General features: G+C 43.3%; 1 protein-coding gene across 1 annotated transcript in view; it reads left to right on the top strand.

Annotated features, from left to right (window-relative positions):
* The window catches only part of WWC3 (WWC family member 3), a 274,579-nt gene that overhangs the window by 238,051 nt on the left and 23,190 nt on the right, over positions 1 to 13,338 (top strand). Inside the window, exons 12-15 of the mRNA XM_077480846.1 lie at positions 1,635 to 1,752; positions 5,135 to 5,209; positions 7,734 to 7,820; positions 10,730 to 10,922. Of these exons, the coding sequence (XP_077336972.1) occupies positions 1,635 to 1,752; positions 5,135 to 5,209; positions 7,734 to 7,820; positions 10,730 to 10,922 (473 nt within the window). The remainder of the gene's footprint in view (positions 1 to 1,634; positions 1,753 to 5,134; positions 5,210 to 7,733; positions 7,821 to 10,729; positions 10,923 to 13,338) is intronic.

Genomic DNA, 13,338 nt, shown 5'->3' on the forward strand with positions numbered 1-13,338 from the left:
TGTTTTTTATGGTGGCCAGACTCCAGGCAAATATATGTGAATGGAGTAGGGAATGATTTAATCCCTTTTCAGTGTTGTTACTGCGTTTCCGGAACCTTTGGCAGCCCTCTCCAACCAGTCATTTAATACTGAAGCCAGTAGAGGACGTTTTCTGCACTGGGGACTTTCTTTACTGGCTTCTCAGTGCTAGCGCTGTGCACTCATGGCTGCTGCCCTCATGCCCTGGTGAATGCTTCAGGTCCCATCCTTCAGCTGCTGCAGAAATTCGGGAGGAAGCTTCCATCCCTGCCTGCTTGCCGCCACTACTCAGACTTTGTAGCACGAAGCCGAGGAGCCCTGAAACACCTCCTCAGCTCTGTGCTACAATAGGGGGAGCTCTCCGATCCACTGTACTTTGCTGGGGAAAAAAAAGCCTGCACATACTTCAGAGATCGGTGACGGCAGAAGAGGTGAGGGATCTATCACTGTGAATGAAAACAAAGGAAAGCTTTGCAGAGACTAAGTTCATTCAGAGAGGAGCGCACTGTGAAAGTGTGTGGGGGAGGGGAAATATGTGCAGAGAGGGAACGTTTGTGTGTGTTTAGCATTGTACACAGAGAAGAGTTTGTGCAGGGAAAATACCTGAGAAAGTATGTGTGTGTGTTGGGGGGGGGGGGGGGTCAGCAGAGAGGAGAGCTGGGGGGATTTGTACAGAGAGGAGAGCTGGGGGGATTTGTGATGAGAGGTGAGCTGGGGGATTTGTGATGAGAGGAGAGATGGGCAGATTTGTGATGAGAGGAGAGCTGGGCGGATTTGTGATGAGAGGAGAGCTGGGGAGATTTGTAATGAGAGGAAAGCTGGGGGGGATTTGTGATGAGAGGAGAGCTGGGGGATTTGTGATGAGAGGAGAGCTGGGGGATTTGTGATGAGAGGAGAGCTGGGGGATTTGTGATGAGAGGAGAGATGGGCGGATTTGTGATGAGAAGGGAGCTGGGGGATTTGTGATGAGAGGAGAGATAGGGGGGATTTGTGATGAGAGGAGAGATAGGGGGGATTTGTGATGAGAGGCGAGATGGGGGGATTTGTGATGAGAGGAGAGATAGGGGGGATTTGTGATGAGAGGAGAGATAGGGTGGATTTGTGATGAGAGGCGAGATGGGGGGATTTGTGATGAGAGGAGAGATGGGGGGGTTTGTGATGAAAAGGGAGCTGCAGGGATTTGTGATGAGAGGAGAGCTGGGGGGATTTTGGGGGATTCACCTTATGTGATACGCGGTTCTAAGCCTTAATTCATTGCAATTTTTTGGCTCTGCTGTAGGTGTGGCTGGGGGCGGGGTTTGGTTGAGGTGGAGTTTGGGCATAGTTGGGGCAGAGAGTTGGTCAGAGAGGGCGAGTTCCTGCACCTATTCTCTGAAAAAAAAAATCCCTGGATATAGATAAAGATATACTTTAATCTCTTTTTTTTTTGAGTACTCACCTCTCCTGCACCAGAATCCTCTGAACCAAAGACTGATCTTGTCAGGGTATATTGCTGGCAGTACATGTGTATGTTTTCCAATTCAGGAGGAACAGTATAAAAGTAATTTCTTACTGTTGATGTAAAAACAAAAAAAAATACTTTTTCCAGCTTACCTTCTTGTCACTTTTTATTCCAGGCATTACAATCCATGAAGACTGTGCAGTAAAACTAGAGAGAACCAAAGGAGTCTCTGCTGGTTTATCGGATGACTCTCTTGCAAGTGACAGTGGTGTTTTTGAAGCCTTAAGTAAAAGGTATAATCTATGTTTATGAGTCCCAAGTGAAATTATGAAGACATTGGAGTCCTTTTTATAAAGACGTTGACAGCTTCCTTCATTTTTGTTTTTTTAATTAATTTACCAAACTATTTTCTAAGGTGTTTACAAAGCTTCAATCAGGTGAATTTTGCAGGATGCCGAACTTCTGAATTTTTTCTTAACAGTTTAAATGGCTGAACAGGAGAAAAACTTGTAAAAAGAAAAGGCTTGCCATGCAAATAATTATATATTGTTTGTATAATACCCCAAACAGGAAGGAAACACACTTAAAACCACAAGCTGAAAAATAGAAAGTTGATCAGTGCTTCACTGACATGCAGATAGCAAATTTGTAAGATTATTAAAATGTCCATAAAGTCCATAATGTGATGAATTAAAACAGCAGCTCCTCAAACAGGGTCTGGGAATCCTTCGAAGACATGTGAAGAGAATGGAAGGGTGACAGGTCATTATATGTTTAGAACAAGAAGAATTTATTGCAGAATCTTTTACAGTTAAAATTCCGAGGTTCTGTATGAAGGGCTGGTGTGGTATGCAAGTCTGGCTGTCAGTAAAGACCATTTTTCAGTTAAGACTGGATGGACTGGTGAGAAAAAGAACTGGGACCCGAGAAACATGATGGAGACCGGCAGCATCTCCGGCTAACACAACTGCCTCTGTCCGTGAACCAGAAGCAAGCAGGCAGAGACACCGCCAATCTCCTTCATGTTCAGCGGGTCCCAGCTCTGTGCCCTGCTGCTTTTCTCACCAGTCCATCCAGTCTTAACTGACAGACAGCTTTGCATACCACAGCAGCCCTGCATACAGAACCTCTGGATTTTAACTAAGTAATTCTGCAATAAATTCTTCTTGTTCTAAACACATGCTAATGCTCCACTAAGCTTGTTTTTTTTATCAGTTGCATAATTGCTTCTATATGCAGTTAGGTCCATATATATTTGGAAACAGGCACAATTTTCAATTTTTTCAGGTATTTACCAACAAATATCCAAGCTATAGTTATATAGAGGCTATGGGCTGAAAGTGAAAATAGGAGGAAGGGTTTAGAAATTATAGCTCTTAAGAATTCTGCAGTGTTTAGAGATATACTGTCAGCCCAGATTCAGTCAAATGCAGCAAAGTTGATTGGATGGACAGATGGACAATAATCCAAAACACACTGAAAAACCAACCTAGGAGCATTTGAAGGAAAAGAAGTGGAATATTCTGCAATGGCCGGGTCAATCACCTGATCTCAACCCAACTGAGCTCGCATTTCACTTGCTAAAGGCAGAAAGACCCACAAACAAAGAACAACTGAAGACAGCTGCAGTTATAGCCTGGCAAAACAACAGAAAGGAGGAAACACAGTCTTTGGTAATGTCTATTGGTTCCAGACTTCAGGCAGTCATTGCCAGTAAAGGATTTTCAACAAAATATTAAAAATAAGCATTTTATTTATGATTATATTCATTTGTCCAATTACATTTGAGCCCCTGAAAATGAAGGGACTGTGAATAAAAAACTCCCACCACCATGCTTGACTCTAGGCAAGACAAACTTGTCTTTGTACTCCTCACCTGGTTGCCGCCGCACACGCTTGACACCATCTGAACCAAATAAGTTTATCTTGGTCTCATCAGACCAAGGGACATGGTTCCAGTAATCCATGTCCTTATAGTGGAACTGTGCTAAAGATTGATATTGTGATAAACAAACCTCACACAAAATTATAAATACCGTATATACTCGAGTATAGGCCGACCCGAGTATAAGCCGAGGCCCCCAATTTACCCCCAAAAAACTGGGAAACCTATTGACTCGTGTATAAGCCGAGGGTGAGATATGCCTGTCCATCCTTGTGTGTGTCCGTCCATCCCTCTGTGTCCGTCCATCCCTGTGTGTCCGTCCATCCCTGTGTGTGTGTCCATCCATCCATCCCTGTGTGTGTGTCCATCCATCCATCCCTGTGTGTGTGTCCATCCATCCATCCCTGTGTGTGTGTGTGTGCGTCCATCCATCCATCCATCCCTGTGTGTGTGTGTGTGTGTGTGTACATCCATCCATCCATCCCTGTGTGTGTGTGTGTGTCCATCCATCCATCCATCCCTGTGTGTGTGTGTGTGTCCATCCATCCATCCCTGTGTGTGTGTGTGTGTGTGTGTGTGTGTCCGTGCAGCCTTGTGTGTCCAGCCTACCTGTGTCCCGAGCCTCCGTCCGGTCCCGTCCCGAGCCTCCGTGTCGTCCCGTCCCGAGCCTCCGTGTCGTCCCGTCCCGAGCCTCCGTGTCGTCCCGTCCCGAGCCTCCGTGTCGTCCCGTCCCGAGCCTCCGTGTCGTCCCATGCCAGGATCGCCGCTCTTCGTCGGCGCCCTGGCGGCCATTCCCCTGTTCAAAAGCCGCGCCTCCGCCTGTGATAGGCGGAACACTCAATTTCCCAGCAGTCAGTGTTCCGCCTATCACGGACATCGGCTCATCCGAGGATGAGCCGATGTCCGTGATAGGTCGGAACACTGACTGCTGGGAAATTGAGTGTTCCGCCTATCACAGGCGGAGGCGGAGGCGCGGCTTTTGAAAGGTAGAATGGCCGCTGTCTGTCTGCTCGACACGCTGTTCGGGCAGTCAGACAGCGGTGACTCGAGTATAAGCCGAGGGGGGCACTTTCAGCCTCAAAAAAGAGGCTGAAAATCTCGGCTTATACTCGAGTATATACGGTATGTATATCCAAATTGATTGCAACACACCAAAATGTAAAACTGATATATAAATAAATAATAGTCCATAATTTGAAAAACATCAGTGAACTTGTGTGTTATCTTCAAACCACCACCATGAATCCGTGCACCACCAACACATAAAGTGCGTGCTTACCGAAACGCAAGCTGTTATAAGCCTGCAGTTAATACCCAGCCAGGGACTTTATCCAGGGAGTATATACCACCAACTCACAACAACTTGATCAATAGGATGGATTGGTACAGCTAAAATAACCAGGGAACTCGATCGCTCAGTGGTCAAGGTTAATGACCTCCTTTAGCTGTATACAGCAGGTTACTGTGTCTGTGATGTCACTCCTCCTCCTGGCTGAAATTCAAAATTTCAGCCAGAAAATGTGACAGCAAAATCGTATACCCACAGTTTATCCAGCAGATGGAAAAAAACACCTATGAAGCTCATTCTCTAGAAAGCATTTGGATATTCCCTGGATCAGCAATTTCTCAAAACATCCTTCTGAACAATTTTGTTTGAGGCACTGTATAAACTGATCAGATCTTCACGTTTTGAGTTCAGGTCTACTTTAAAGAATCTAATGCAAACAGGACACCTTTTTATCCTGACATTCCAAGTAAAAATGCAATGAACGAATTTTTTATTTTTGCAGGAATGAGAATGTTGAAGATTCTGTCTGTAAAGAGCCTGAAAAAAGAGTGGAACCCCAAGTTCATGTTGGAGTAGTGTAAGTGACATGCCTGGTTAAGGTAAACCAAAAACAACATTAAAAGTGAAGTCTTGAGATGCATACAGCGAGTCTAGCCTACTAGCTCTGGACTTCAACAACGTATTGGTGTAGCAAACTAGCAAATGTTAAAAAAAAAGCAGATAGGAATAAATCTGCACTTATTACTCACAGTTTATATACTGTTTGTGATTTCTGAAAATCCTCTTCCTCCAGTAATAGGTTGATTTTCCCTCTTCTGCCCCTGTGCAAAGAACCCAGTGTCAAAGCAAAGCCCTTCTTCAGGGCAATGCTCCCTGGCAGTGGGGCTTCCTAAGACTACAAGAGTTAAATGCTGGTTTAGAACTAGGGGGCTGCAAAAGCATTTTCACTTCCTTTCTTGAGCCTTCACTCCCCTCAACAGCTGGTGCTCGCCTCTACTCCCCTGCACTTTGGCAGTGGGCTGTCCCTTGGTGCCCTCAGGTCCAATGCAGGGTATTGGTATTGATGAAGCCAGATAATTTGCAACTGCCAAAGCATTGGACAGAGGAGGATTCCGGGACCAGGCTCTGATTATTAGAAAGGTTTACCACATTAGGAATAAATCATTAAAACCGCTTTCACACCAGGGCGTTTTGCAGGCGCTATAGCATTAGAAATAGTGCCTGCAATCCGCCCTAAAGAAGCTGCACCATTGTGTGTAGTGTGAAAGCCCAAGGGCTTTCACACTGCAGCGGTGCACTGGCAGGACATCAGAAAAAAGTCCTGCCAGCAGCTTCTTTGGCGCAGTGAAGGAGCGGTGTGTTTACTGCTCCTCCACCGCTGCTCCCTATTGAAATAAATGGGACAGCGCGGTAATACCGCCGGCAAAATGCCACTGTTGCGGCGTATTGCCGGCGGTTTCAACCATTTCTCGGCCGCTAGCGGGGGGTAAAAGCGCCCCGCTAGCGGCCGAAATGCGGCGCAAATCCAGCGGTAAAACGCCGCTAAAAATAGCACGTTTTACCGCCGATGCAATGGGTGGTGTGGTGTGAAAGGGGTCTAAATGAGGTACTTAAATTAGAGTGCTAACAACTTAGACTATGGTGGGAGTGCACATGATGTTCTTCTTTAAACTCTAAATACGCTTTTGCAGTCGAATTTGAAAAACGACCACTGTATGTTTGCTACCTGTTCCAATTTACACAGCATGCCTAAAATTGTTTCAAAATATTTCTTAGCTTTCTGGTTGTTTCTTTGGAACAGGTTTATTCGAGGGTTCTTTAAAAAGTTTTGGCACTTTTTAAAACTCTTTTTGAACACCCCTCGTACATAGGACAGCAAGATATTCTGATTCTGCAATTATAGGGGCACACTGAGGGAAAGTGTATTAATGTGTTTGTAAACTTGAACATATACCCACTAAAGTAACCCTCAGGTGATACACTGAGATGAAACAAATCCTCCTACAAAAGTAGTATCTGTAGTCATCTCTCCTCTAAAGCCCTTCCAAGTACACAGATCAGCTGCTATTTTTCAGTGCCAGAAGGCAGGGTGCAAGGTTCTGACATCATTCACTAACTGCACAGCATGGAGCTGGAATCTGAGTATAATCTGAGACCTGAGTGGGGATAATGGACAACTCCCTCTGCACTGTCTCATAGGAAAATGAGCACATCTGAGGCTGTCAGTCACCTGATGTGTGATGCAGGGGAGTTTACAGCTGATAATGAGATCTGTCAACACAGTACCATCTGGAATCTCACAGGAAGCAGCAGAAGTCATTAGCTCAAATCCTGTGAGGTGGCCATGGGGGTGTGGCCGAGCTGCGCTGTGTGTGTTTATGGATGTACACAACCTGGCTTGGGAGCATACCCCCATGAGTGCCCCCTTTAGCATGTGCTTGGTTAGGTGGCACTCATTCAGGAGTAGGAGCAGGCAATGCTGGTAGGGGACAAAGAAAGAGGGGGAAAAGGGGCTGCTATGTACAGTATACTTGCACAGAATAGTTGAGTAGAAACTTATTTTTTTATTTTAGTAAAACAAAAACAGAGACTTTAATATAACTGTAAAGCCCCATACACACTATCAGATTTTCTGCTGATTTTTTTCCTTCAGATTTACTAAAACCCATATAATATGAGGTCAAACCTTAGGAGTTTCAATGTGTATGCAATCTGGCAGGCCCTTGCACTACATGGTTTTGGGAAATCTTAAGACAAAAATCAGCAGAAAATCTGATAGTGTGTATGGGGCTTAACATTACATAAAAGAGGAAAGGTACGTAGGATTTTCAAATGAAATGGTAAGCAGAAATGTTTAAATATCTGTTTTAGGTTATGTTATGTGAATGGTATTTCATAACAGATATAAAGTAGGTGATATCCCAGATTGGATGCAAAAGTGGAAGAACACACTAAGCACTGTGATGATGATTTTCACATATTGTTCATTTAGTATATGTCAAACTATTGCTCCATCATAATTCTGTTTGTCTGAATATATTATCTATTAATCCTGTTTTTTCTATATTGGTGTTTATTTATAGTATGTTTTTTTATTTCAGATATGATTGTGGAAGTGAATGTCTTTTTGTACATGTTTTGCAACTTAAACATTTTAATGGGCTCACTCTCAAGCAAGGATGCAAAATGTAAGCATAAAGATTTTTTTACAAACATGTACTCTTACAAAGAAGAATAGGTTCCTAGATTTTATGAATGTGTAAATTTGCTTCCATAGTTGACATATATACTTTATTTATTCTTTCCAGAACTTTGCTAGTAGTTTTTCTCGTGTGATATTTATCTCACAATACAGTGGGTTGGGAACTATTGACAGTTGGTAGGTTTGATGCCATTGTGGGTGTAATTTCAGAAATCTTAGATCTTATATATTCCCTGGGCTAGCTAATGTGAAAATACTTCATATGCATCTAGTGCAGAGCTTTTCAACCGGGGTGCCAAAAAAAGTCCTCAGAGGTGCCATAGCCACATGCCAGTCTGAGTGCTACTTTGTGTTAACTCCCATGCACTACGACTCTGTGAGGAGAGAGAGCACAGACCACGTCTCTATCCTCCTCTTCCTTCCTGCAGCTATGTACTCTGCTATGTAAACTACGTGAACTATTGCCAGCAAAGTAGAAAGCTGTGCTGGCCACACGCCGGCATCCTACCAACTGATGATGTCCTCAGTTGGTAAGGACGTGTCGGGTGGCACGACAGCTTTCTGCTTTGCTGGCAAAAGTTTACATAGCTTTTCACATAGCTGCAGGAAGGAGTTTGGGGGGGGGGGGGGATTTGTGCTAGGAGGGAGGCACTACACCTCTCTGCTTTGCTGCCAATAGCTCTCACAGCTGTACACATAGCTGGAGGAAGAGGGAAGAGCTGTGCAGGCTGTGTTAGGGGGTGGGGTTTGTGCTAGGAGAAGGACTTAGAAGGGGGTTGTGCTAGGAGGGGGACATCGGTGGGGGATTTGTGCTGGAGGGGGTTTGTGCTAGATGGGAGGATTTGAGGGGGTTGTGCTGGCAGAGGGGTTTGAGCAGGGTTTGTGCTAGGAGTGGGGATTTGGGAGCAGGGGGTTTGTGCTAGGAGGGGTGATTTTTGGGCGGGGGGTTGTGCTAGGAGAAGGAATTTGTGGGGGGTTGTTCTAGGAGGGGGGAATTGGTGGGGGATTTGTACTAGAAGGGGTAATTTGGGGGGTACTGCTAGGAAGGGGGATTTGTGCTAGAAGGGGGAATTAGGAGAGTTACAATCCAAGATCACTGAACTCTGCCACACAGACTATATTTTAGGGCTTCTTCACACCAGGTGCAGTGAGGTAACATGCAAAATAGCATGTTTTCCTGTACCGCACAAACATTTCCTGCCTTTTGCAAGTGCACATGGGTGCCATTATTTTCTAATGTTAAGAGATGTGAGTTTTCATAATTTTTGTCCACAACTCTGCCTCAAGTTACATCACCAATTAAGTACCAAAATATCACCCAAGCTGACCTCTTCACCCCCCCTCCCCCCCAAGACCTTCTGATTTCTTTCACTTTCTACACCTCCTCCCATTTTCCCCTTCAGGGGCCTCTTCTATCCTCGGGAACTCCCTATCCTAATTTATTTGGTTATCCCCTACTCCGTTCACCTTTAGACAACCCCTGAAAACTCATCTCTTCATGAAAGCCTATACGCCTCTTCCCAAAAAAAAAAAATGTAATGTTCTCAATCAACTCATTCCCTCAGTTATTACCTTTTGTATCAGATTGTAGATTGTAAGCTATTATTATTGCAAGCTAAGCTTGTATTGTAGCTGTTGGTGCTACATTAATGACTTTAGCTCCAGCGACCTGCCGGTACGTTCCAAGGTTGAAGTGGATATACCAAGATGATGCCTGCAGCTACAGGCATCATCCTAGACTCTTTTTTTTTTCAGGTAGCAAAGTTATTTTTTGTAAAATCTATCCTAGGGGCTAATTAGTAACTGTGTCACTTTTACAGGCAGCCGTAGGGGGTCCTCCTCCTGCCCTGCCTTCCCAGGCTCTCCGATGGGGCTTCTACCAGCTGACCATAGAGATGACCAAGGACTGAAATGTCCCTGATCATCTCTCTATGGTCTAAGAAAGTGGAACGAGGAGTATTTTTTGGCTTGGGAAAGTATCAGGTCAAACTGATCTTAGTCAATATGATGGTTGGACGGGTTAATCTGATGATTTTAAGGACAGAGATCTGGGGTCTAATAGACCCAGAAGGATAGAGTACTTGTCACTGCCTATGGCTATGCTATTACAAAGGGATATAGTTCATCCCTTGTGATATTAATATAGTTGACAAAAAAGAGACATTGTAAAAATATAAAAAAAATGAAATTAAATAAATAATGGAATAAAAGAACAAAAATTTAAAGTGCCCCTGTCCCCTCATGCTCGTTGTAAAGGCAAATGCGCGCATCGGTCCCACATGCATACATAAACAGTCACCACATATGAGGTATCGTTGCGAATGTGAGATTGAGAGCAATAATTCTAGCACAAGACCTCCTGTATAAATCTAAAGTGGTAACATGTAAAGGCGTTTAAAAAGTCGCCTATGGATAATTTTATGTACCGTATTTTGTCGCTGTTCCACAGGTGTGTGCAGTTTTAAAGCTTGACATGTTTGGCATCTATTTACTCTGCGCAACATCGTCTTTTTTATATTTTACCAAAAATCGGGCATTATATTATGTTTGTATGCACTAATATTCATTAAAGTATATTTTCTCCCAAAAAATTGCGTTTGAAAAATCACTGCACAAATATCACGTGGCATAAAAAATTGCAAAACCCACCATTTTATTTTCCAGGGCCTCTGCTAAAATATATATATATATATATATATATATATATATATATAAAATGTTTGGGGGTTCTAGGTAATTTTCAAGCAAAAAAAAAATGCTGATTCTTACATATATGTGAGAATTGTCAGAATAGGCCTGGTCTTATAGTGATTAATTCTGTATTGTAATAATAACAATATACTGTATCATAATATTATATGTATTTAACAATGTACTTTTCTACATATTTTTCAGTCACATTAGGGTCTACCTGCCCTCCCTTGAATCCACTACACCAAGCACTTACTGTTCAAAAGCTCTGGAGTTTCAGATGCCACTGATGTTTAATGAAATTTTCCAAATTCCCATGCAAGCCAGTGAACTGAATCTGAGCTCCTTACAGCTGTACATATGTTCTGTGCAACCTGACAAGCAGGAGGAGCTACTGGTAAGTGACCACTGCCTTTAAAATACATTCATACCCGTAGGGTAAACCAAAAAATTATACGTGATATTCCTCTGTGACAACATACAAACTGTTCTTCCCTTAGACACTTTGATAACTAAGGTCTTCTATGTTTTTTTGTTTTAGTATAATTATTTCAATTTTGTATGAAAAGGTATAACATAGCATTACTGTCAATTAATAATCACGTCTAAGTAATGTCTGTTTCCTCAGGAGGTGGAATACTTTTAAAAATGGTAAACAAGTGAATAACTAAAAACCTAATGGAGGTCAATAGTAGATTTATAGAATTTGAAATAAGTAAAATGTCTGGATTTAATTAAAGATTAATTTCGTATCCCTGAGTTAATGTGAGCAAGAAACTAAACAAAAAGGAAATGGGAGGCAGAAAGTGAAAGATTAGGTGTAAGGGTATGGAAGAAATTTAAAGTGATTGTAACCCTAAAAAAAAAAAAAAAAAGAGAGAGATCCTGTTCCCTTATAGCAGGTTAAGCAGCACAGTGCTTGTGCTGTCTAACCTGTCACTATGTAAGCTGTAAAAAAAACAACCTAATCCTGCCTGTTCCTGTGTGCCCCTTGGTGTGGTGACCATGGTAATCATGGCTGCTGAGCCCTAATTATCATAATCAGTTTACTTGCCTCCATTATCTACTGCTCTCCTCTCTCCCACTCCCTCCCTGCCTGCCAGCTCCTATGTGTGTGTGTGTTTACTTTGCTATTGGTAGTCATGTAAACTAAAAAAAATCACTGCCAGCCCCTCTCTGTTATCCAGCCATAACACACTGTGTTTGTTGAAAACTAAGCTTCTAAATATCTTTTTTCAGATCTCTTTAGGTCGGTCACATGACTCCCAGCTACTCTCCTCCTCCATCTAAGGGCTACAGTGGGAGGGGCTGAGCAGCCAGCACATCAGTCACATGACCTCCCCGGCTGGCATCATAAGGAGATCCCGGTCCCTCCCGCTGTAGCCCATAGATTGGAGTAGGAGAGCGCCCGGGAGTCACTGGCCAGAAGAGATCAGAAAAAAAGGTATTTAACCACTTCCCACCCGGCCGATGCATATATACGGCCGGGTGGGAGCCGTCTACTCCTGATAGGACGTTCAGGAACGTCATTCAGGAGTAGCGGGATTGCGCGCGCGCGCGCCCGCGCAGCGGCGCGATCCCGATGTGCTCGTGTCACCCGGACACGGCACATCGCAGATCGGCAGGAGGGCTCTGTGATTGGCCCTCCTGATCACATGACGGCCGTGTCCAATCACGGCCGTCATGTGATGTAAACAAACAGCCGGTTGCTAGGCAATCGGCTCTCCTCTCCTCACACGGAAGTCACCGCTGAGGAGAGGAGAGCAGAACGCTGCAGCCGGCTGATGATCAGTGAGTATGGGCTGCTTTTTACAGCTTTTTACTCACTGATCATCAGTGTAGTGTAAACACACAACACACCACACAGTACAAACACAGTCCCCACATATGTCCCCAAAACACACATGTCCCCAAAACATACATGTCCCCAAATAATAAAAACACATGTCCCTAATAATAAAAACATGTCCCCCACATATGTCCCACTAAAATCACATGTCCCAATGATTATCTGCACACATATGTACGTGATCACCTGCACACATATGTACATGATCATTTGCGTACATATGTCCGTGATCACACAAACCAATTATTATACACTTAACGGAATTTTTTTTACCAAAAACATGTAGCAGAATACATTTTGGCTTAAATTTATGACAAAATTTGATTTTATTGGATTTCTTTTCAAATAGAAAAAAGAAAATATTGTTTTTTTTCCAAATTTCCGCTATTTTTGCGCTTATATCGCAAAAAAAAAAAAAACTGAGTCGTGAATAAATAACACCAAAATAAAGCTCTATTTGTGCGAACAAAATGATAACAATTTCATTTGGGTACAGTGTAGCATGACCGCGCAATTGTCACTGAAAGCGCTAGAGCGCTGAAAGCTGAAAATTGGGCTGGGAAGGAAGGGGGTGAAAGTGCCCTGTATTGTAGTGGTTAAAGACATATTTTTCAACAAACACTTACACAGTGTGTTATGGCTGGATAAAAGAGAGGGGCTGGCGGTGAGGTTTTTTTAAGGTTACAAACACTTTAAGGCAAAATCTTCAGTTGAACCAGTATATTTGATTAGTGCAAAGACACTGGTGCATGCAAAGTAACACCATGGATGCCAGTCCAGAATAGGAGTGCTGGCTCAGCTCTCCACTGGTAACATTAAAGGAAGATCTGGAATGCCACACATCTTAGAAATCAACTTTATTCTTAAATATGATAAAATAGCAACATGAGCACCAAGCAGAGGGAGCTGGGCAAGGGGGCTAACTTGTTTCATGCTTTACCAGCACTTAATCATAGTAGCCCTT

Source organism: Lithobates pipiens, unplaced genomic scaffold (assembly GCF_037356315.1).
Source record: "Lithobates pipiens isolate NorthernLeopardFrog02 unplaced genomic scaffold, aLitPip1_a1.2 Scaffold_16, whole genome shotgun sequence".
Taxonomy (NCBI): Eukaryota; Metazoa; Chordata; class Amphibia; order Anura; family Ranidae; genus Lithobates; species Lithobates pipiens.